Source organism: Pelecanus crispus, chromosome 8, assembly GCF_030463565.1.
Source record: "Pelecanus crispus isolate bPelCri1 chromosome 8, bPelCri1.pri, whole genome shotgun sequence".
NCBI lineage: Eukaryota > Metazoa > Chordata > Aves > Pelecaniformes > Pelecanidae > Pelecanus > Pelecanus crispus.
The window spans coordinates 37,131,491-37,156,050 of record NC_134650.1 but is presented as its reverse complement, the minus strand read 5'-3'; the positions used below and the strand labels follow the sequence as shown (position 1 = coordinate 37,156,050).

Here is a 24,560-nt window from a genome sequence, read left to right as displayed (position 1 = left end):
TTATTGTTCACATGCACAGGCTTTTTTTTTTTGGTACATTAGTAAAACTTTGGCATAATGAAGAGCTGATCTTTCTGATCTTTAAGTTTTAATGTATGTATTATAGCAGTTGTTTCCACTATTCAGAACAACTTATTTACTATTAAAATCCAGAAAACCTGTGTTTTCATCATCTGAAAAATTGAAAGAATTGTTCAAAAGCACAGGTTTAACTCTTGTCATGTGCTCAGAGTGCTGTCAATGTCATTGTTCCTATATTAATGTGCACATAATGTCAGGGGTTTTTAGTGCATGTGGCAGACTCTTCTGATGTGACTTTAACAAGGATTTGAGGCGGGGTGTTTTTTTTTTTTTTTGAAGTGGCTACTAACTTGCATATATAGTCTTCATTTCCAAAATTAGTAATTTGCGAACTGAGGTAAGGTTTTCATTCATAGTAACAATCTGTCTGGCATTATTTCCTCTTCATATTTCAAATTAATCCATTATGTTTTATTCATAATAAAATAGTTTTTCTCAGTTCACATAGGAATATTAATTTCAATGTAAATGATAGTATAGGCAGGAATGAAAATGTTTCCCCACCCCAATACTAGAAAGCTACTACTTCATTAGGAAGCTAATTCTTTTTTTGTCTCTCAGCTCTTAATGTTTCCCCAGCCTGGCTCCTGCTTTACTCTGTAATGATTTAGGCTGGCAATAGTCAGCAGACAATTCTTTTTTGTTGTTGGGTTTTTGGTGTCGTCCCCCCCCACCCCCCCAATGCTTTCTGGCCTGCACCTATTCATTATTTCAGTATCAGGAATATTTGAAACTTGGAGCGTAAACTGTGAAATATTTGGTGCGCTGTCTTTTACATAGCTAATAGATGTACCAGATCCCCAAAGTATAAATCAAATTATGTAGCCTATTACACTTTACATAGGAGAAACAAAATATGAAATATTTTACAATGCAGAAAGTGCATGTGAATCAAACTTTTGTTGTTCCTAAGGGATACAGTTCTGACAATTTTATGAGGCTACAATTTATTTGTAGGGTGGGTTGGCACATGGCTTTGATAAAAGTAATGTTCACGCAGCATACTGCTAACAAGAATACTTTTTTAAAGCCACTAGTCTTGCTGATTTGTATTGTTATAACAAAGTATCTGTTAAACTCCCAAGAAGTGTGCTTCTCTGAGATATGCTTACAAACCCTGCATGGTAATGCTGGTCTGAGTGTGAACAACATAAGCTTTCAATCTGTGCTGAGGAACATTTTTAAGGAATAATAAAAAAAAGAAAGCTGTTAAGAATTGGGGGGGGGGGGGGGGAAAGCTGCGTTTTTTCCAATACGGACTTTATCTTGTGCAATAGACTTGGCAAAAAATGTTGGCCTTGAAACTCTCATGCTACCTCTTGCTGTGAAAGAGTGGTCTGATGTGACTGTCCAAAGAATAGGGCTGTTGATAGGAATGACGTTTCCTTGAACAAATACTTCAAACTGTTGTCTTGCAAGATATTCCTCTAAAAATACACATTAAATCATACTGCACACTGGACTGAATATATGTTGCTCAAAATTCAAAACACGACTTTTTATGTTCATGCCACATGCTGCTTTATTTGTGAATAGGATGTATAGAAAAGGTAACAGAATTCTGTACCAACCGCAGTTATGTTTCCAACTGCTGACATGGAGTTTGAAGCAGAGAGCAGAGCTCTGGTGAGGCTCCTGTACACATGTATCAGTGAAGAATCATGGCTGAAACTATAGCTTCTCTTGCTTTCCAGACTTATAATGGCATTAGACATCAGTTCAAATTTCCAGCTTCATTTTTAACATCTCTGTTTTCATATCTTTTTTTTTTTTTTTTTTTTTAAATTGCTTAAAAATACTTGGCTGGCAGCCATTTCTGAAATGTCTATGGAGACATGCTCTTTCAGAAGAACCAGCCTAATAACTAGTATTTATTCTTTTTAATGCAATTTCTTACTCTTCTTCCCCTTTTTACTATTTAAATTGCACCAGAGAGCAAGTCTGTAAGCATCCTTATTTCCTCCTCCTTCCCTCCCTCTTCACTGGTATCTTTTCAGTCTTTTTTAGTTGCTTTTCAGCCACATGCAATGTACTAAAACAAGGAAATACATGTGTCTCACAGTATCTGTCCCACTATTTGGGATATATGGGATATATGTTCCCTAGAAATGTCGTGGATAGATTATAATAGGCAGTAATGAACCTGTGAGAGGATAGTTCAGAAAATAATGGTGAAAGAAGTTTGGTTAAAAAAAAAAAAAAATCTATGAAGTAGAGAAGCTGAAAAAAATTGAGATTAGCGTAGAAATCAAAAATACCTGAGCTCAGAATTTTGCTTGCCATCAGCCTGGTCTTTTGCTTGTTCCCATTCAACATTTTGTCTTTCTAAAAGCCTAAAGTAATCACAATCTGTTATTGCAGGGAGAATTTAAGACGTCTTAAGTAGTGAAAAATGGTGATTTTTTGAATGGTAAATTCTGAAAGAAATTAAGTGTTTTCAAGATCTGGGTACTTGGCATGGAGCTTGCTCTGTTCAATATTGCAAAGTGCAGAAAGATTCAAGAGGGCATTCTGCAGATACATGGGCTGTCAAAACCTTTGTTAATGAGGGTTCATGCCAGTTGTGTGGAAAGAGACCAAAAGGAATACTGTTATTTTTTAAATAGCACTAGTTAGCTTCCAAAATGCATTTTCATTGCTGGTGAAGTTATTAGAAATAGTGATCATGGAAAGTCTGAAAGGGTGTGATATAATGAAACAGGCTGTGTGGGTGAAAGAAGAATGGAGTTCAAGTACTCTAGCCAGGTTCTATGTATGTTTAAAATATTATTTGTATGTATTTCAGTTTAGAGGGTGTGCATACACACACACACACACACACCCCCGTCTGTAATATTTAAAATCGCTTTAAATAAGCCCTGATGGAGCACAATGTCTTAGAGGCTTTAGCAGGTTCAGGAGTTGTTACCAGTGTGAAACGTGTGTCTCAAAAGGCCATTGGAGTGGCAGTGCCCTGTGGGCTTATTAGCAACTTCTGAAGATTCTTGCAGTCCCAATCCTACAGCCATAGTTTTGGGGAGAGAAGACATGAACTTTGCCAAATTTTTCTTGGTAAGACCCATTATCGCCCATTTAACCCTTCTGATCTGCGTGCAAGAGGCTGGCAGAGGACTGTTAAAAAACTCTGAAACATCCATATCTGCAGAGGTGACAAAGCATATGCTGGTGAGTCTGGCCTTTGCCACGATACTTCACTCCTACCCGAGGGTTTGTTACATATGTCCGTAGTCTGCAAAAAACATTTGTGTGCCATATACAGCCTGTGAACACTGGGTTGTTTCTTGCAGCACAGTGGTGAGGACTACTGAAATGAGAAGAACCAAGCAGCACACCCCAGATTTCAGTACAAGTAGATACACGTGGGAAGGGTATATTGCAGGAAAATGCCTTAGCAGCACACAAAGATTTAGTGGGGATTTGGTGTGTAGTTCTGATCTCTTGTCATAGAAGTCTAGGCAGTATAAGAAACAGTATCTATAATCTCATTCAAAGGTCTTGATATTCCAAGTGATTAGAGAAAGCAAATGCTGCTCTAAGTTGGACTGCAGGATTACGAAGAGACTTTGTTGAAAGGTACAGAAGTCCAAAGGGATTAGGGAACAGGAATGCTTGTAAGGCTACTAAACCTAATAGCAAGTACAAGAAAATATAGACATGATCTTTAGCCAACAAAGAATCCACACAGGCAAATTTCGTATGAACTTGCTGTTATTGGAGAAGTTCAATGTAGCATAAATCAAGAAGTTGTAAAACCAAAACCAGATTCCTGATGTTAACAGGGTTTTCAGGAAAGGAGGGTGGGAAACAGGAAGCAAAAGAATAGCATTTTACTTTTGAGAGTGTGAGAAGCCACTGGGAGGTTGGTAAGATGTTATTTGTTTGCTTTTTTGTTTGTTTATTCCTCCTTTTTATTCAAAGAAGATTCAAAAAGAGGTAATATTTTGGTAGTCATAGATAGCAAACTCAAAAGCTGTATATGGCTTATATAATTCTCTTTATTCTGAATCAAAATAGGTAGTTCGTAGAATATGGTATGCTATATCTTTTTCCAACTAGGAAACTGTACCAGATTAATTTTCTGTGAAGTCTAGTGGTATTCCCTATTTAAGGATTTGTTGCACTTGAGAATCCTCAGTAAATGAATTACATATTGGCCTAAGTGTATGATTTTCTCTGAGGCTAAAGATTGCTGTTGTCTGGGTGCAAGTGCATCAAAGCATCACTAAGTGCCAGCGTGACAATGCATAGCCTTATGAAGGCTTTTCCCCCTCTACATCTTGTGGTATGAAAATGTTTGGGTTTTTAATACTATGATACAGGTAATTCATTAATGAGTGTAGATGAACTTGCCCTGCACAACAGTTGTCATATGAGAACAGAAAACTAGTATTATAATAAATGCTTATCTAATAATAGAAATCAAGAAAGCTGCCAGCTGAGACACCGCCAACTCGACCAGCTGGGACAAGGATTAGTGTATCCAGGGGCTAAGGCTTGGACCAGAAGCTAAAAATGTGTTTCTGTACTGAGCTCTGCCAGGAGATGCTGAACAAGTCTCTTTGACCACCTTATGTTTTTCCTTTCATTATTTCTCTTCTCTGTGGAGACAGAGCAGAAACTCCGATTCTCTGTATGGTACCTGTAACAGAAAATGGCCAACCTCAGCTGGATCTCTTGCTCCTCTGTGATAATACTCAAATGGGCTTCAAAAACCACCTGTAAGGCGCTCTCCCCTTTCAAATGCAATACATAGCTTCCTCAGTTATGCTTGTTCAGTACATTAACATCAAATTCCAGTTTTCTGTTAAGCTAATCAGGTTTGCTTTTATTACAAGGTTTTTTGTTGCTCTTAGTCGTTAAGAGGTGAAATAAAAGCAGAACACAACTCAGGAAATTACTAATTAAAGAAGCGGTAGACTTGTTTTTAAAGATTCTTAACACAGTTTGTGAATATAAGGAGAACAAAATTAAACTGCTGGTAAATGACCGAGTGGGAACATGAGTCTGGGTGGTCTCTAAATCGCAGTTCAGCCTAGTGCAGTAATTGCTGTGAGTACTGAAAGCAGCTGGAATAAATAGGTGAAACTTTTTTATTCTCCTCCAGAAGCTTGGAGTATTTGTAAAGGAGTTTTGCAAGACTATGTAGAAAACTCACTCAAGGGAAACATGATAAAATGTATTATAAAAATAGTGGTACAAAGAAAAAATACCACGTTTTTTAGCTGCAGGTGAGCTTTGTACATCTTGGTCTTGTTTTGACTAGCTGTGATCAAGAAGATGAAAATCTGAATGATTGTACACTTGCAGAAGATGACTTCTAGAAATATAAAGAGCTTTTATTGCATTGATTGTTTTGTAGGAAAGTAAACAAAATAGTTTGGAGAACTGCAGTTTATTTCCATATTGTGTGCATTTTAACAAAGGTGTCTGTTTTCAGTTGCAATTATTATAAATTCAAAAAGAGAATTTAAAAATGTGTGTTCTTCCCACAGAGTCATCACAATTTTTAAGTGTTATCCTTAAGCCTCTCCTTTCCCATTTTTTCTAATGAAGACTGGTAGAAATAATTCAATTCTCTTGCCTGGAGAAGCCTGGAGGAGCTGTGCTTTCCCAAAGGCAGGCTCAGGCCGTGTTGGGCGCTGGCGAGCTCACCTGGTGCACAAGAAGCTGCAAGTGAAATGGATTCATCTGTTTTCGTTACCCAAGCTAACAGGGAATTAAAAGTAAGGCTAGAGAGTGGAAAAATATATTGGATCCCTTTCAACTTAGATTATCAAGGGAGCTGCTGCTAATGTAAGGAAAGACCTTGGTTTCAATTTTCAAAAATTCTGTAGTCCCACTTCCATAGTGCCTCTTCTGTAGAATTTAAGCTTTTAAAGGCTGGATTTTTAAAGGCAACTGTGTCTTTTTTGGTGGAGTATGAATCAGTGCTTTAGTATTTTGGGAATGTGGGCTTAAATTTCCAAGATATTTGGATGCTTTCTGAAATGATCTTGTATCTTCTCAGCTAGTCTTGATTTAAAAGCCTTACTAATAATCCAGGAGGGGCATAAAGAGATGCTCTTGGTCAAAAAGGAATGGCAGAAGTTTGTGCAATCTGCTTGCTGTCCTCTTCCCTAGTACCGTGTTAAAAAAACCAGTGAGCAGCAGTGTAGGTTCACCATGCAGGTCACCAGTTTGGTGGAGTGAGCTCAGAGGCAAAGGCAGGTCCCCAGGAAGAACCGCTCCTGCCTCTTTTCCCAGGCAAGATTCTGGCACTAGAAGAATGCCGCATAAAGTGGTCTCTCGTGAAGTTCATAGAGGTAATTAGCATAAAAGCTTGAAATATAATTTTCCCATTGTATGTTCTATTATGAAAGCTGCAGTGCTACAGAATACAAATCTGGAGCTTCAGAGAGCAGTAAGGGGGACTTTAAACATATTAATAATAAAGAAGAAATGGCAGCATTTCTGTGATCTTCTGAGCCATTCTCCAATAGCTGTTTTGGGTTAAGTTTATTTGGGTTTGGAGTCCTTTTCAGTTTTATATTGCTCTATATTTTATGGAGTTTTGTTTGGTTTTGGTTTTTTTGAGATGGATGGTGGCAAATGTGTCAGAAACAAAATGAAACAAGTATAAGAGCAAAAGGAAAGTTAAATGCTGTCATGATCACTATGCATTTTGTAAAACAAATTCAGGAACTGCCATGTAGCATCTTAGTTACAAAGGTTTGCTTTGATTCCTTTCTTAATATGAATAATACTCATGTCCTTCCTATCTTTGGCTTATGAAAACTGGGTATTTACCCATGATGCTTTATCTGTCCTGAAACTGGGGCATCTGCCCAATTAAAAATTATTTCTATTTCACTAGTCCATTTTAAATACAGATGGCATAAAACCAAAAAATTATTTGATAGCACAGGGGAGAAGCAGAAAATGTTATTTAAAAGCCAGTGATATCTCTAGCAAAGCTGCTGTATTTTCTCCTTTGCTATAGTGATTTTCTGAGCAGTTCTATGTCAATCAATCTCCTTTACCTCACTTGTTCTTGTAGACCTTTGCTCAAGTACCTGTATTAAGTAATTTTAATTTATTATGATAAGCCATATACAGTTTGCCATTTAGCAAAGTACTTGTCACTTTGCTGTAAACCATCTCATGTGATGTGACCTAACCAGTTCTGACAGCAGAGAGAGTTCAACCACAATGTAGAGTCTTAAAGTTATTTACAGTGCTTGAAGGTCTGTCTCCGTACAGTATCCACTTAATCCGGCCTAAATCTAGGGAGCTGTCTTCTGGTCCTGCCACTCTGTCTAATGGCTGTTAATAATAGTTGTTCTAGTCACCCTGTCTTCTGACTGAAAATCTATCTGGAGCTGTTGCATCTCATGAGGCAGATCAAAATTGACATTTTTTATTGATGTAACTGGTTTCTGCTGAATACTTGGGGACAAATAAAAGTAACTGAACTCAAAAATGAAGGCGAAAAGTAATTCGTTTGGTAGAATTACCAGCCAACTGACATCTGTAGTTAACTAAGTAGTCCTTTAAAAAACAGTCTAAAATATATTTGAAAAGTGACAAATTAAAACTAGCTTTTTAGCTTTCAGTTGCTTTAATATATCACATTTATGTTCTTGAATATAAAAATAATTTCATTATTAACTGTATTAAATGAATCCATGATGTAGACAGATCTCATTTAACACTTCCATTTCTTCTCCAGTGGATGTAGTATTAAAAGTGAAAAACTGTGCACATCTTTGTTCGCTGTTACTGTTTCCTAACTATTTTAATAGTGATAGATGTATGCAATATAGAAGATCTAAAAAGTGGTTTAAATTTTAGCAGAACATCTGGTTCTGATTTACGCTTGGGGTGGGAGGAAAGGGAACAACCAGTAGGTGCAGACTAGGGTTATGGGAGATGCCAGGTTGAACTGCTGATAAGGGGAGCTTATTTGGCAACTATGACAGTGCTGATATGAGGTTCCAGTAGTGGAGGACAAGTATTTAATAATTAGAGTTAATGTGGTGTTATGAAGGACATCTTATTAAAGAAACTTGGATTTAATTTTTTAAATTAGATTACATTTAGTTGATAAAGTTAACTCCATGGCTGTAATATACTTAGCCTTCAGTAATGCATTTGACTTATTATCACACAACATTCTGATTAGTTGTATACAATATTAATAAGGTACACATTAAATGGATTAAAGCCTAGGTAACTGACAGAAGTAGTTGGCAGGAGCGAGTCATCTTCTAATGCTTGTTCTTTTTTCACAAGTGGGGTTACAAAGGAGTTGATATTAAATCTGATGGTATTTGACTTCTCAGAAGTAATTTCTAGATCCCAGTAAATCATATAGATGTAGACCTTTGAGAGTTAGTAGGCCATCAAAATGATGGGAAGGTTGAGCAGTAAGATCTGGATCATTTGATCAGCTGAGCTTATTAATATAAAATCTTTTAATATAGACAAGAGAGAGGTCGTAAGTTTAAGAAGGAAGAATTTAGATGAAAGCTACAGAATACTGGACTTGTGATCTGGAAATAATTTAGACATGAGAGTTTGCAAACAACTGAACATGTCCTCTGTGTAGTGAAACTCTCTCAGAAACAGCTAATGAGATTTTTATATATACATCAGAACAAAGGCTTAATTACCTCAGGGGGGAATGAATCTAGTCCAAGGTAATGTTTTTTTAAATCAATCTCTCTCTGTAGTACTTCCATGTCTGATGTCTGTGTAGAAAGTCACAGCTAATGTCTTCTAATGTCAGCTCCATGGCAAGGAACACTTTTTCCTCGAGAAATAAGAGTGCCTACACACTGAATTATCCCAGAATAGTCATTTTGGTATGTACAGGCAATGCTTTAATGAGTGTACAGGTACTGTTGGGGGCTACTTGGGCGCTTAAACAAAAAGCCCCCACGTGTTTAGTAGCTGTATGGTGAAGCCAGACAAACTCAAATAGAAACTGAGGTACATAGGTAAGATATAAACCATAAACAAGGGAAGTGGTGAATTCTACCTGTTTACAAAATCAGCACTTTTTAAATGGAAAACCAGCTTAAGAGGAGGCTGAGGGGAGACCTTATCGCTCTCTACAACTCCCTGAAAGGAGGGTGTAGTGAGGTGGGTGTTGGGCTCTTCTCCCAAGTAGTTAGCTATAGGATGAGAGGAAATGGCCTCAAGCTGCACCAGCGGAGATTTAGATTGGATATTAGGAAAAATTTCTTCACGGAAAGGGTAGTCAAGCATTAGAACAGGCTGCCCAGAGAGGTGGTGGAGTCACCATCCCTGGAGGTGTTCAAAAAATGCGTAGATGTGGCACTGTGGGACATGGTTTAGTGGGCATGATGGTGTTGGGTTGACGGTTGGACTGATGATCTTAGAGATCCTTTCCAACCTTAATGATTCCTAGTTTTTACTTTCAGTAAAAATAATCCAGCCACCAAGCCAGGAAATATGAAATTGCTACTCTACCCTTAATTGTTTTAGTGGTGGACTTGGTATTGTTAGGTTAATGGTTGGACTGGATGATCTTAAAGGTGTTTTCCAACCTAAACAATTCTATGATTCTATGATCATTTTGGCAAAGACTTTTCTAAGTAAGGACTTAGGCAAATTAAGTGTAGGAACACATGTGTCTGAGCAAACCAGTGGCCAGTGTTTCCTGAAATTTACCCTGAATTAAGAGAATTCAGCAGCCCGCACTGCTCCCTGATTTGCTATGGTCTTCAACAATGTGTCCTGGTCTTCTAACATCCACCCATGGTCTTGGTCCTCTGTCCAGTGCTCAGAGCATGAGCCAGATCTTTTTGCCTTGTGTTTGTGGAGACCTGTCAAATCTGACGGTAATAGTGGCTGCTCCTATAGCCTGCTTATGCGGTTTCAGCACTGATCTCATCTGATACTTGCTTTGTCAGTGAGGAATGGCAAATAAAGCCCATATTTCTGTTTATATCTTGTAAGTTTACTGAATCCAGTGAAAGAGGTTTACCTCTTCTGTGTGTAGGTACCACCAGAGGGAGATGAAAGATATAATATACTGGTGAAAAGATTAATCAAGCTGAATCAAGAAATATTTAAAACACGTTTTATATTCCTGGCAGAACTAGTGCCTATGGCTTGTGGGCATCCTGGACTGTGTTGGAGCCGCCTCACATCCCTGTTGCAGAGATTTGCAAGGCAAGAAATAAGTGTTGAGGATTTCTATAGATTGATCCACCACTGCTTGGACGTGGCATTAGACTCTGGGACATGCTTTAAGGCAGTGTGCCTATGTAGATCTTTTTCTGCTGTCTTTGGGGATGTGATTGCTTGTTCATCTACATCAGCAGAAAGTGCAGAAGACCTTGTGGGGTTAGTCTGGGAGCTGTTGTCCTGCAAGTACTGCCTCTCCATGTTGCCTGGTTTTCCTGTGTGCCTTCATCTTCCTGTAGGGAGAAGGAGCTGTGGTTGGTGGGTAACAAATCTTCTATATAGAGAACAGATGATGCCATTTTGGTGCAAGTGCATGACTGCGCCTCCTGACAGATAAGGCTTTGCTATGCAGTTTTGCATCTTGACATGAGCAGTTTCAAGCCCTAAGTATACATGCAGTATCAGGACAAAACTTTTTCTTTCTTTTTTTTTGACAGATCTAAAAATTACACTGTTGGCCAACTACTGGAATTCTTGTTTTATTTGCTGCTCATGGAGGCTCTGCAATGCCAGGAGTGGAGTAACTGAAATATCCTCAGAGTTTAGGCATGCAGTGAAATGTTAGGCTCATTTAGAGTTGGTTGATGTCATCTTTCTAATCCTTATGGTTTTAATTCTTTCTAATAAAAGCAGTAGTTATGCAGAAACTCATGAGCACTGAGCTGGGCAATTTTCTGTGTGCCACTTATAAGCAGGCAAGTGGATTTGTCAGGCTTTGTGTGACAGCTTGAATTGTTGGAAGTCCTGCTGAGGGTATGCTTTCCCTTCACTTTCACCCGAGTGATGATTTGTAGTCTGCAGCATGGACTAAGGGAACCACAATCAGTGTTATGGATTTCTTGAGACTGCAAGAGCCTGAGAGCTGTTGGAATCATCTCTGCTGAACGCGTTTGATTTTGTTCCCCATGTCTTGCAATGGTATTTGTTTTGAAAGTTGCATATTGTCTTCTTAGGAGGAACTTCCTTAGGAGTTGAAATGAGTTGATATATTTTTAAAGCTTTATTCTCATGAGTTCAGCTTTGCAAAATTCTCCCCGCATGAGCAGAAGAAACACACATGGAGTTTCCAGGAGAGCATGCAGGGGAGCATAGCCTTCTCTGTCTCTTGAAAATGCTTTCTGGTGCTGTTGTATTAGATTGACTTGACTTTAGCTTTCTGGTCTGTTGGGACAGAAGATTGTTGGAAACTCAACAGATTAATCTGGACACTTCTAGCCATATAATGTTAAAGTGTTGATACATGTTTTCTTTACTCAGAGTCTTTTTCAAAGACTTATAAGTCCTCTCTAGATTTTTATAACAGATAGTTCATAGCCCCAAGAGTAGATCCTCGGAGTCATCGATCTCAGGCTTGGCTCTCAAAAGAGTAATTCCACTGGATTGAAGAGGCAAGTGTTTGAAATTCAGGAGACTATAAAATTGATTCTTCCATAAAGAAGTAATTTGTGGTAAATGGTGTAGTCCTCTGGGCAGCTATTCACTCATTTTATATGACCAGGACCCTTGAAACATGGTCAGAAAGATTAGAGAAGGACATCTCTGATCCATCATTTATCTGTACAAGCCAGGAAAACTTTTCTTTTCTTTTGACGATACAGTGTCCGGGAGCAGAACCAGCCAAACTCACAATCTTACTCTGGGCTTCTGGGGGTAGGGAAAATGCAATTTTAAGAAAAGTTTGGATAGTGTTCTGGAGTTAACTAGATGATTCTGAAATACTTATCCATTTTTTTTATATTTAGTTGCGTGTTCTCTGCTAGGGAAGCAACAATGTGCTGCGTTACTCCAGAAAGCATGTGGGAGATCCAGGCGGGGTCGCAGAGTTCTGCCTCCTGGGAAGTAAAATTGTCTGGCATGAGCTCCTCCAAAAAAGTATTCCCCACCCCCCCACCCCGCGTTACTCCAGTGTACTAGAGCTGCTCAGCATGAAAGCAAGTCAGCAGCTGGCCTTTGCGTGCTGTTTCCTTGTTTTGGTAGAAAGTCTCTGTAAACAGAGAAGGAAATCATAGCACTTACTGGCCAAAGTGCCATCTTAAAACAAAAGCAGTTTCTGTAGTTAGCATTTAAATACTTCAGGAAATTAAATTGAAAGTAGGACAACCTGTTGCTTTCATCCATATATATCTGATTAGCTTCTATCATAATGTTATTTCTGGTATTGGCCTTATTACTGTCCTTCCCCAGCGCTTCTAACAGCTAAAATATTTCTTCTTGAATGTTTCTTCTCATTTAATATTACTGTATATGCAGTCCTTAAACATATTTGTCCATGGCCTCATACTGGGGAGGCACCATAAGGGACAGTAAAAACATTAACGGTTTGGGAGTACAGGTGATGTGAGGACGTACAGTCTCATTTGTCTGTGTGTCACTTGTGTTGGCGCTACAAGACTGCTGACATGGTGGAACAGCAATTGGATGCCATATTTAATAAATATAAGAGTTGGGGTTTTTTTCCAAGGTAGATCTACTGTAATCTTTTAAAAAGTAGGGAGTGTTCTTGATAAACCTTGATAAAGCATGTTGCCACATCAGCATTTATTCTTGACATCTGTTAAGTATGAATACTTAAATATTCAAAATGAACTTTCCAGGTACACTCTCTCTCAAGGAGATACAGTTCATATACTCTTCATAGTAAGCTGTTGTTCTTGTTATTTCATCAGAATATAAATGGGCAGTGCACTTCATAAGGTAGTGTTCTGGTTTCGTCTGGGATAGAGTTAATTTTCTTCCTAGTAGCAGGCGTAGTGCTGTGTTTTGGATTTAGGATGAGAAGAATGTTGATAACACACTGATGGTTTAGTTGTTGCTAAGCAGTGCTGACACCAGTCAAGGACTTTTCAGCTTCCCCTGCTCTGCCAGGTGCACAAGAAGCTGGGAGGGGGCACAGCCAGGCCAGCTGACCCAACCTGGCCATAGGGCTATTCCATACCATATGGTGTCATGCCCAGTATAGAAACTGGGGGGAGTTGGCCAGGGGGCAGCGATCGCTGCTCGGGAACTGGCTGGGTATCGGTCGGCAGGTGGTGAGCAATTGCATTGTGCATCACTTGCTTTGTATATTATTATCATCATCATCATCATTATTATATTGTTATTATTATCATTACCGTTTTACTTTATTTCAATTATTAAACTGTTCTTATCTCAACCCAGGAGTGTTTCTCACTCTTACTCCTCTGATTCTCTCCCCCATCCCATCGGGGCAGGGGGAGTGAGCAAGCGGCTGCGTGGTGCTTAGTTGCTGGCTGGGACTAAACCACAACAGGTAGTAAAACATATTCCCTGCCCCCAGGAGTCTGGTCTGTAAGCAGGAACAGACAAAAAGGGAAATGAGAGGAGAGGATTTATGTAAATCAAACTATGCAGCAGCTTAAGTCTTGTGCAGATATTTCAATATCCATGTGTTCAGTGACTTCATCATAGGTGCCTGTGATGTGAAAGCATCTTACTATCAGAGTTTGTTAAATGCTAAATATTTTTTAGAGAAAACTTGAAATAAACTGAAATATCAGCAATTTCATCAATCTATCCAAACAGTAGAAATCAGCTTATGAAAATCAAATTTAACATATCTGAGTCGGTAGAAATAACGTAATACACCTTTTTGAATATTTGTAAAGTACAATTTAATGGGTAAATTAAGCAGGCTTCTGCCATAAGCTTATTAGTTTCCTCACGCCAGATTCAGATCACTGAAAGCAGCAAAACCCTAAGACTGAATTTTCTGTGTTATACAACTACTTGGAACATGCAGAGTGTAGAAACATGTTTAATAGCTGTAATTTATCACATTTTAGGTTTTCTCAGGAAAAAAAAAATCTATTGTAATAACATGCAATTTTAAAGGTTGAATTGCTACAGGATATTGAGTGTTCCTGACCAGCTCTCTATATTCTCTGTGATTCAGAAAGAAATAATTTGTTCCATATTTGCATTAAAAACTGACTTAGCCATAGTAAAGAACAGTTAAACTTCCATCACTTAAATATTTATAAGTCTCAGCCTGCCATTAATGCAGATAATGGGGAGTTGGCTGCAGTCATCACATTATGTTCATCTACCACCCTCCCCTCCCAGACGGCGGCACAGAGGTACCCTACATAAATAAATGAAAATTGATGGCTCCTGCAATAATTAAAGCATCTCTTGATTTGTGTTGTTTCTTAAAACTAGTAAAGGAAAGAAGTAGGAAAATCTGTACAGATGTCACCTTGTATTTTTTCCTTAACTAGTGGGTTTTTAGTAGCCTTGTGTTTTGAGTTGAATAAGTTCAAAGACATACAAGTTTAATAATAAGGGTAAAGCATTTCTCTTTATTATGGTCAGTTACCGCTAATCTCCTTTTAGAGTTTTAACAGGGATTTATAGGGATTCATTTGTGTTTTAGGTTTGGAGATAATTAAGTACCTTTCTGCTGCAAAGAAGAAACGGAGAGAGAATTGGCTCAAAGCTCAAACAAGATTCCTGTACTAGTGCATATATTAAACTTCCTTTTATTTGGTTGTCACCCCAATAGGAATGATTAGTAGGTTGTAAAGAAAGAAAATGTATTGCATTACATCTATTAAAGCATGTTTTATATGTAACAGTAATTAAAATATAATTGAAATCATGAGTTCTTCTAATTATTGGCTTTACATAATGCATAGTTAAAGAGTGAGCATCTATAAATGTGTCCTTTTTACACATCCAGAAATGGTTTGCTGGCAGCATTTTAATTAAAGATGGATTAGTTAAAATGCAGTTTAATCATTCTGTCATCAAAGGATTTAGACCTCATTAATTAGCTGTTGATAAATAGGTTTAAAGTACAAAAAATTTAATTTAAAATATGCCAATTGAGATCTAGAATTATTAGAGCTGGAAATGGAGCCATGAGTCTAGGAAAATTTCATGCCATCTCTTTCCATAATATTAGATTAAGTATGAAATTTAGACCAGTGCAGAACTTAGTTCTGCCTTCTTACTAATGGACATGACTCTAGGTGGACTTCAGAATCGTTCAAGAAATAAAACAGAGACCATTCTTAATGATCGTTGCTTTGTAGCGTGGCAGTGGGATCTGTTTCCCATTTATGCATTTGGTGAAGATGGAAAATTCATTTAAAAATCCTTCTGCTGTAGAAAATGGATGAAAATAAATGCTGGGTTCAAGGTTTTATAGCTTCCACATCGCTGTGCAGGAGCAGGGCATGAGGAGATCCTGCTGCTGTGGTAGCTACCTGAGTACAACAGATGGGGAGTTCCAGACTTAGAGGCAGGCAGGAGCATGAAGCAACATACAGAAGGTTATGTTATCACAGTGTAGGAGAAGGACAAGTTCCCACCTTAAAATGCATGCTCTGTGTTCTCCCTGGTGCCAGTATTGAACCACCCAGCTGGAGGGCAGCTGAAGACTGACTGTTTTTCTTGCTGTTGCAGCAGACTCCAGAATTGCACGCAGGGTCTGTTTGCTCTCAGCTGCAGGGATGGTTATTCAAATCAATTCAATTTCATTACTTGCAATGGTCTAATCATAGCTGGAGTCTCCGTGATGGCAATCTCTTGTACTATTTATGCTTTTTCTGTCAGTTACTTCATGGTGTTTCTTTGACTCACCGGAGCTCTGATGCAATCCTTAGGGTAAACCTTATCTGTATTCTCTGTAACAGCCCCTTGGCAGATTTCACAGCTCTGGAAGAGGCGTGTTCCTCTGCTGACAGCACACGCTTACTGCAGGTTGAGCTTCTGCATAGGAAAAAAACAAAGTGAGGTAGACCTTGACTTGTAAGTTTGTCAGAATTAACGTTAAAATCCTTGCAGGTTTGTACTACGAATATCTTCATCAGCTTAATTGCTATGAAACAGTAACTGTAAGGATTTCAATAGTTCAGTAGTCATAATATTTGAATCCGTAAGTCAACCGGTTTTTATGCAGATGAATCAAATAGTTCTGACAAATGATAGGTGATTTTTTTCAAGTAGAGTTAAAAGAGTTTCACGAAAATAATGAATTGACAACCATATTTGAAGACTTCCTTAAAAGGCTTCTTGAGTGTTAATTTGAAGATTGACTTACTGAAAAGGTCTATTTGCAGAGCACTCTGGCAACTGTCCTATCTTTAGGGTACCTGTTCAGTTGTCTTGCCAAGCTTCTGGAAAAGCAGCAGCTGAGTGTGAGGTTATAGACTTACAGAATCATTGTTTGCATTTGAACGTTGGTAATGAAACAGGTTAGCTGAACTCCTGTGAAAATGCATAATTTGATGAATTTTCACAGTGAGGTAGGGAAATGTCGCACCAGCATAGAATTAGATGAAAGATAAATCAAGTGAGAGTGGGTATATGTACTTCTTTAAAACTGCATCTGTTATAACTCTTGCCCTTCCCTCATACTGGAAAAAAAAAAATTGATTTAAATTCAAACAGAGCTGTTAGAAGAAACTTATGTCGATCTGTCTGGGAGGGAGAAGAGGAGGTAATTCCACAGGCATTCTTAAACTACTGCGGTATCATAGAGTTATGTTGTTTCTTTGTTCTCTGTCCCAAAAAATTACTCAGAAATTTTAGGTTTGCAAAATGATGGGGGAGAACTTACTTCATGTGGAGAAGTTAACTGTGGCAATAAAAGCACAGCCATGAAATTAAAAAACAAAAAGAAAATGTGTGTATGTGTGTGAGGAAAATGCAATTCCAGATTCTCTAAATTCACCAACCTGTGTAGTTTAGCCAAAAAGATGAAATACCAGCTAACGTCATGTAATCTCTTCAGTTATTCTTTACATGAGACAGGTAATTTATAATTCCCAATTATGCAATTAAAATGCTAATTACCCCTCACCTAAACTCTCTGTTCTTGAACTGAGATTATCAATTACCTTCAATCATTGCAAATCATATATGACATATGTGACAGTGCTGAGTTTTGTATTATTTATGGACTTTCTGTTTAATGCCTGGTTTCCAGGTAGCATTAATGGCTGGTGAAATGGCTTTGCCTCGGTGGGCTTTGTTTCCTGAAGGAATGGCATTCCTTCTGATCTGTGGTGTTTTGTATTCTTAAAACATCTCTGCATTTTGGGGTAATCTTACCCTCTGTTCCTGCCCTGAGCTCTAGCTTGTCATCCATTTTAGTACAGAGAAGTAGCGCATTTAGAAATACCAACCCGAATTTTTGATTACAAAGGTGAGACCACTCACTTCTATGCTGCTTCTACACAGCTTTTCCTTATTTCGTAATAGATGTTCTGCACTGTAGCTACATTAATATGCTGCCAGTTTCATGTGTCATACCTGCTTGCTAAAGTTATAGTTCTTCTATCCCTGCTGAATTCAAATAACATTTTTGTTTTCTAAGGACCTGTTGTTACCTAGTTTGCTGCATATAAATAAAAATAACTTAGTTAAAGAAAACGCACGAAAAATGATAACAGAATCTAGATGTTGGAATACAGAAGGATCAAAATTTAAAAAAAAAAACCCGTTATTTCTGCTTGTGCATGATACAAATGAGGACAATTTTAAATGGAGATGCTTCAAAGTATAGCTACTTTCAGTATTTGTGGTTGATAGTAAGCTTCAGCAGCTCTACTCCATGAGCATGCAAAATAACCCAGACAAGGGTTTGAATCTCTAAAATTTTCATTAGAAGTAGCGTACACAGTTAGGTTTAAGAAGTCAATGCATAGAAGTGGTTTTGTTTCCTGTTGTTCATGGAGCAGTAAGTTCTGTTCTAAACTATTTCCAGTCATGTAGACCATTTAAATAATAACATTGCTTTCATAAATATTTAATGATATTGTCTCCGAGGTGTAGAAGAAACCCTTGCTCATCTCCTCATAGTGCTAATTTTCTTGTTCTGATACAAGTTTGTAATCCACTATTTGTTCATTAATAGTAAACTGGATTATTTCTCCTAGTCTTCTCCACTCCCCTCTTTTGTGATGAAATACTGACTTCTTTTTGTATTAAAACAGCCTCAGATATATTTTGCAATACTGCAATGTTGTATTGTGAACTAAATGAAAATAGGATTAGATAAACTAAACCTTAAAGCATCTAGTTGTCCATGGAAAATAAATGACCTTACCAAAGTAAATTGGTTAACAAAGAAAAATGCTCTCTATTTAAGAACCTCACAGTACCTAGTGTGGGATTAAAGGAAGCACTGCTCACCTTGCTTGTATATCGACTGATGGATGGTTACTGATGTCTCCTCTTCCTCCCTGTGTGCACGGTTCTTCCAGCCTAGTTTGATGCTTAGTATAAATACTTTAGATATCATGGACAAATTATATTTACTGTGGCTTAACAATTTTGTGTTATTTGGGCTTTATAGCTTTCTCATGTGAAGATATTTATGTGTCTAAATGATCAAAACAGTGGCTTTCAGTCCTGGTATAAATAGAGAGATCAGCTTTGGAAAATTTGGCCTTTTGTGAATTCTTTAAAAAAGCTTTGGATTTTAGCCTGTCTCATGGCTAGGCTTGGTATTTACACAGTACAAAAGCATAAGGGCATGTTCTAGTTGTAATTCAAAAGTAATTCAGTGCACAGATAACTAATAGATATTCACCTACGTCTTCCAACTGTACTAATAAAAAAAAAAAAAAACCCTACAGAAAATCCTCCCAGGTTCTGTACAGAATTCCCTTAAGCTGCTGTGGTTTCCAATTTATAGTTCAAAACCACCTGCTTGCATTTCAAGGCAAGTCTCAAGGGCTGTATTCAAAGAATAGTATTTTTGAAGTGTGTAAAGGTTTCTTTTTATTAGGAGGCAACTTTCTCAAAGGTGCACTGAGGAAATTATTGTGGATCTGAAACATCCTCAAACCAGTGAGTGATCCAGTGTGAAAATTTTTTCTATAAGTATATTTTCAATGTAAACACCTTAATGAGATGTTGACCCATGAGTGTCCTTGACTCTTCCATACATTGTGTGCTTCACAAGGCAAGTTGTGTTTCTGACAGCAGATCTCTCTGATACATGATCTAAAAATCTGGTTCCTGAACTACCAGTATCCAGCAGGTGTTCTTGACATGGCTCCAGCATCTGGGAGTAGTGAACAGGGTTATTAATTGGTTTTGGTTCTCCTTCATGGCAAACCTTGGAATGAGTAATTTTTCCTCCATCCCAAAGTGATGTGCATGTCTTGTTCTGCAGCGCTACGCTATAGTTACTAAGGATGTGGGGCTGGGGTAGAGGAGCCATCGGAAGATGCTACTGAGGAATGTATTGGGCAATGTTACAGAAACTTGGCTTAAGTTTTTAATAGGTTTTTTTTTTCTGTCAGATAATCTTGCCACTTTTTATTCCCTATCTTTCTTTTCTCCATACTTACTGCATTTTCTGTAATTACAGTTTTTACCTGTTTTGTAAGATATAGGCCAAAGTACTCAGTTGGATTTTTATTTAGAAATTGAACCTTTTTGATCTGGAAGTGTCTTGGTTTTGGGAGTGAATAGCTGAGAAATATAAAATGCGGTTTTCTTAGAAATATTTGTTATAACTCAAGAAGAGCTGATGACAAGAATTAAAATTAGAGATTACTTGTTTACTTCTTTTGGGAAATAAAAGTCACACTCTACTGAGTGTGTATGAATATATTGTATTCTAGTGATGACGAAGATCTGAAAATAAGCAGAAAGTGTGAGGGAAGCCAGTACAAATAGTTTCTATCCCTCCTGCTTTAAGTGCCTTTTTTCCGTAAATCCACTTAAGTTAGGAAAACTGTTGGCATTACACTACTTATTTGATTCAATTTACATTCATAGCACAGATCTGATTGTAATTGTCAGTGTGTATTAGATAGAAGTAGAAACTGGACCAAAGACGAACATAAGACACAGGCATCATTGTCACAGCAGTTCTTAAAATTTGTTAGAAAGACTATCCATAGCAGGTTTTACTTTAATGGCTTTTTAGGCTGTTTTGAAGTTGAGGCTTTCTAAGCATTCTGGAGTTTTATTTGGATGCAATACTCCATAAGATCTCAAAAATAGCAAGTATATACTTTTTGTGTTATTTCTAATGATGAAGAGCCCATTGTTTCTGAAAGCAGAGTTTTCTTCTCTCAAGTCAGTATAGTCAATAGGGTAGTCAAGAATTGGCAGAGCAGTGGGGATAACACTGTCTTGTGCCTCAACAAATTTACAAGGGTTGGGGCAAGTGCAGTCATGTCAGATTTACTTGACTTGATGGCAGTTAATACTTGCTCTTTTTTAAGTTAATGGAAAAAACAGTGTGGTTTTTAAAACTACCTTCAGTCTCCACATAGTGTCAGTCAGTCAAAGAAGCTGATGTTTTTGGCAAAAAGAAAAAGCACCAAACCCAGGATGTACCTCTACATTTAAAAAAAAAAAAAAAAAATTGTTTCAAAAGCAATGCAAAACCCATGCCAGCTTAAAGCAAGCTGTATGCATTTAAAAGGTAACATCTGACATGCAAATACAGCAATGGCTGATCTGTATAAACCACCAAGGTAGTACGTGCATGGTAAGTAATACATACACCCTTCAGGGAAATATTGCATAAAACATGACAGGAAGCTTTGAAGCCCATGAAAGAAGGAGAAGATAAAGAAGGTGCTTAACTTTTGTAGCTGTGTTGGTTGCATTAAAAGCTCACGGCAAAGCATCGAGCAACAACATAAAACTGCCTAAACACACATATCCTCCAATCAAAAAGACCAGGCAAAGTTCAAGATGCGATATTTGCAATATATATGGAGTGCCAGATTAAATCATATTCCATCCAACTATTTCAGACGTTATACTTTTGTATTGCGCTTTTGGATAAAGATTCTTGCAGTGTGTAGACAGTAAAACCCTGGTGTGAAGAAGTCTAGTGGCAGAATCTGCATTAACCTCAGTGGAACCAGGATTTTAACTACAAAGTACTGGCAGCTTCTCTAATTCTGTATATACATTTTTCAGCTTTGAAAAGCCAGCATTTGCCACTAAAGGGATATGCAGTCCTTCACTTATTTAAGACATGTTATACAAGGATGTTGGCTGTCTCTGGTAGAAATGTTGGATTTTTTTCCAACTGCATGAACATGTTTCTAATGAGTCATAGCCCGAAAAAGTAAATTCAAAAAAAGTGATGTGAGTAGTTTTACTAGCAGAAAACTCATTACCTGGCAAAGTTGTACTATCTTCAGCTCAATCACATAAACAGCCACTTCTTACTTACTCTTAAAAGAAAGTCCGTAATGTTTGATGAAACAATCAGGTTCCTTTTTTAGAAAACAGAAAGTTCAGGCAACAGCTGGATTATATGAAGCATGTCTTAATTTATTTACCACTTTTTACTGCTAATTGGGGAGTACTGCAAAAGGTGAATACTGTTACTTGTCTGCACAGTTTCATATAAATTGCAACCATGAATATGTGATCAGTTGTCATATGGAAAAATAAACCCTGCTGTCCCTGCATCACTGATGATGGAAAGATGTTTACAACATTCATTATTTCATTTTTAAAGGTCTTTAGAATGTTACTGAAGGTTGCTGTCTAGAGGAGATAGTTTATTCTATCATTTAAGGTGAAGGGTCTATAAAATACACTAAAAGTTGCTTCCTAAAATGTAACTATACATGTGTAACAGTATAATATGTTATTGTGCACTATGTTTGTGCATAGTGTGGTGTCTTACAGAGTAAACCTTGCCTGCAAGCATGCTAAGGGAGAGCAGATCTGTAACTGTGTTTCCATATGAAAGGTCCATTCAGGGGAAAAAATGTCTGCATCAGAGCAAATGGCAGTTTAGGTGATAAATTTGTATTAGCTCAATTTACTGATACCTCTGCTCTGTTCTCACTTGTGTCAGACTTTCTCTTTAGCTTCGCTGTCATTTGACCTAGTCTTTGCCATTACTGGTTTCTGGGGCAATACAAAATTAGTATTTCTACCTTGTAAAACTACAGTATTTTGAGCAGAAAAGAGATCTTGTAAACTGGTTCTCCCTACTAAGTCTCTAAATGTAGGCTTTTCTTTTTCCTTGATTAATTTGTATGTTTTGTTTTGTTTCTCTTTAAATACTGTCATTTTGTGTAAGTTTAAAATCTGGTTTGGATTTACAAGCATGTAATGTCTTTCATAGCCTTCAAAGAATTTGAATTGTGTTCTGTGGCTTGCTGCTGCAGAAGGACAAAATCACAACATCTCTATTCTTTGAATAGCACCATTATCACTCTGTGTTAATGAAATGATTTCAGTATTACAACAAATGAGTTTTTGAAATCCATTCAGTATTAAAGGGAATTGGATTGTAATTAGAGCATATTTCAAAAAGAATAAAAGGATGCATGGTATGTGCTTAGCTCTTAAAGCACCTAATCCTATATTAATTGTGCTTTGGGCACATCTGCCCTCATGTGAAGGGGACTTTGACAGTGAAGACAAAAATGTTTTAATGCTTTTAAGGCCAAACAGCTCCTCCAGCAGGACGGCATTGCAAGAGGAACACTGTTGGAGAGCACAGGGCTGCTCTCCCTTCCCTTCCCGGTCCTGTCCCTCACACACACAAAAGCAAACAATGTTGTGTTGTAATGTTCTTTATAGGTTGTTGAGGACTCAGCCTAATGTTACCGCGTTATCTTCTTGCTGCTGGGATTGAGTCTGTGTTAATTTTTTTCCATGTTTGGGCAGGAGAAGATCATAGAGGTATTTAGGTACCACAGTCTGAAATTGAATGGTCTTATGTTTTCTCTGTGTCTGTTGTGCTACAGACAAGAAAACATGAGACCATCCATTCCAGCACGGACCATGATGCTAGCAGAAACTGCCTGGCTTGACGTAATCAGAGAGCTCTGCTGGCTTGTCTGGAGAGGAGGGTGCACAGTACGGTCAGATGCAATTCAGGCTTCACACATACGTAGGGATATTTAGTTCAGCTTTCGGCAGAGGGTATCAGTGAGGTGATAAAAATGAGAGAGCCTCTGCTGAAATTATTTTGAAGAAGAGCTTTGCCCTGTCTGTCAAGCTCCTTCCCTGTGAAAGGTTGGTTGGACTTCGCTTTTCCTGAATCTACATGCCATAGACGGAAGGCAGCAGGGTTGAAAATAAGGAAATGCAGCAAGAAGTGGTTTTCCCAACTCCACTTCGCAGAGTTTGGCCAGCTTCAGCATTTAACTGTTACCATCCTGTTCATTCTATGGTCAGATGAACTACCTTTTGCCAACAACAATTTGCCTTTCTATGTTGAGTTGTTAAGGAAAGCAATTTGCCATTTGAAGTTACCGAGATGCACTCAAGCCCCTCTTCTCTGCTGCAGAGTTGCTTAACGGGCGTTGTGGAAATCGCGTGATGCTCTGCAGGACTGCTGAGCTGTGGATGTGGGTGGATTTGAGTGCTCAGCTGAGCAGAAGTGGGCAGAGAGCCTCGTCGGCGAGCTGGGGATTTGCACCAACACAGCTGTACTCAAGCAAGACTTGCTTTCCTCCCTGTCTTGTGGTAGTTTTGAATATATTATTAATTACCACCTTTCTTTCTTTGCAGCCTGTTCCAGCACTTCTGCTATGCTCGAGGTGGCATGCGCCACACTTCCTACACTTGCATCTGTGGCAGGTAAGTTGATGGTTTATACTGAACTGTTGCAGTCTTTGTGGTCGGTTTCCCACTGGATATTTGTAAAATTGTTCCTTTTAGGCAAATGATGTGTTTGCAAGTGCCCCAGAGTGAGGTTTGAACTCTGGAAAAGCCAAAGAAAGGTGGCTAGTGCTGTGTCTTAAAGAAATAACTCGGTTACAGATTCTGCTACGCTCAAGAGATTCCCCAGTGATTTCTGCTACTGCCAAGATCATGTTTATGCTCACATCCGTGCTGCAATTGGCTTTTTTATTAAATAGGATTATGGAGAAGGGCTTCAGAGCTATTCTCTTGCTCAGAAATACTCTCCTTGAAATACACATTAAATATTTCATATCATTCTCAAAATTCTTTGCCTCAAAGGTTAGGATGTGATTAAACTAATCTTTTTGGAATCTAGAAATTTTTTGCTCTGTCGTCTTCTTGCTGAACAGCTAGTGTTGAAGGTATTGTATTTGGGAAAGTATTATAAAAGTTCTCCCTGCAGGTGTAGAGATGCACATTTTTAATTTGCAGCATTTCAAGAGAATAGTGTAGGGTTCGTGTTGAAAGACAGCTGTGTGCTTTGTGCAGAGATTGATCTTATTTAGTCAGCGGAATTAATCTGGTCAGAGATATATGACAGATGAGTCATATATGTTGGTATATATGTTCCACTTGCAGATCTGCTGCTACTCACAAACATTTGCAACATGAACAAACATATGAAG

At 38.0% G+C, this 24,560-nt stretch overlaps 1 protein-coding gene across 3 annotated transcripts in view; it reads left to right on the top strand.

Moving 5' to 3' along the window:
* PEPD (peptidase D) overlaps nucleotides 1–24,560 on the top strand; it is a 146,091-nt gene that overhangs the window by 59,567 nt on the left and 61,964 nt on the right. For all 3 annotated transcript variants that reach the window (XM_075715239.1, XM_075715241.1, XM_075715240.1), the window contains one exon: nucleotides 23,761–23,829. In XM_075715239.1, the coding sequence (XP_075571354.1) occupies nucleotides 23,761–23,829 (69 nt within the window). The remainder of the gene's footprint in view (nucleotides 1–23,760; nucleotides 23,830–24,560) is intronic.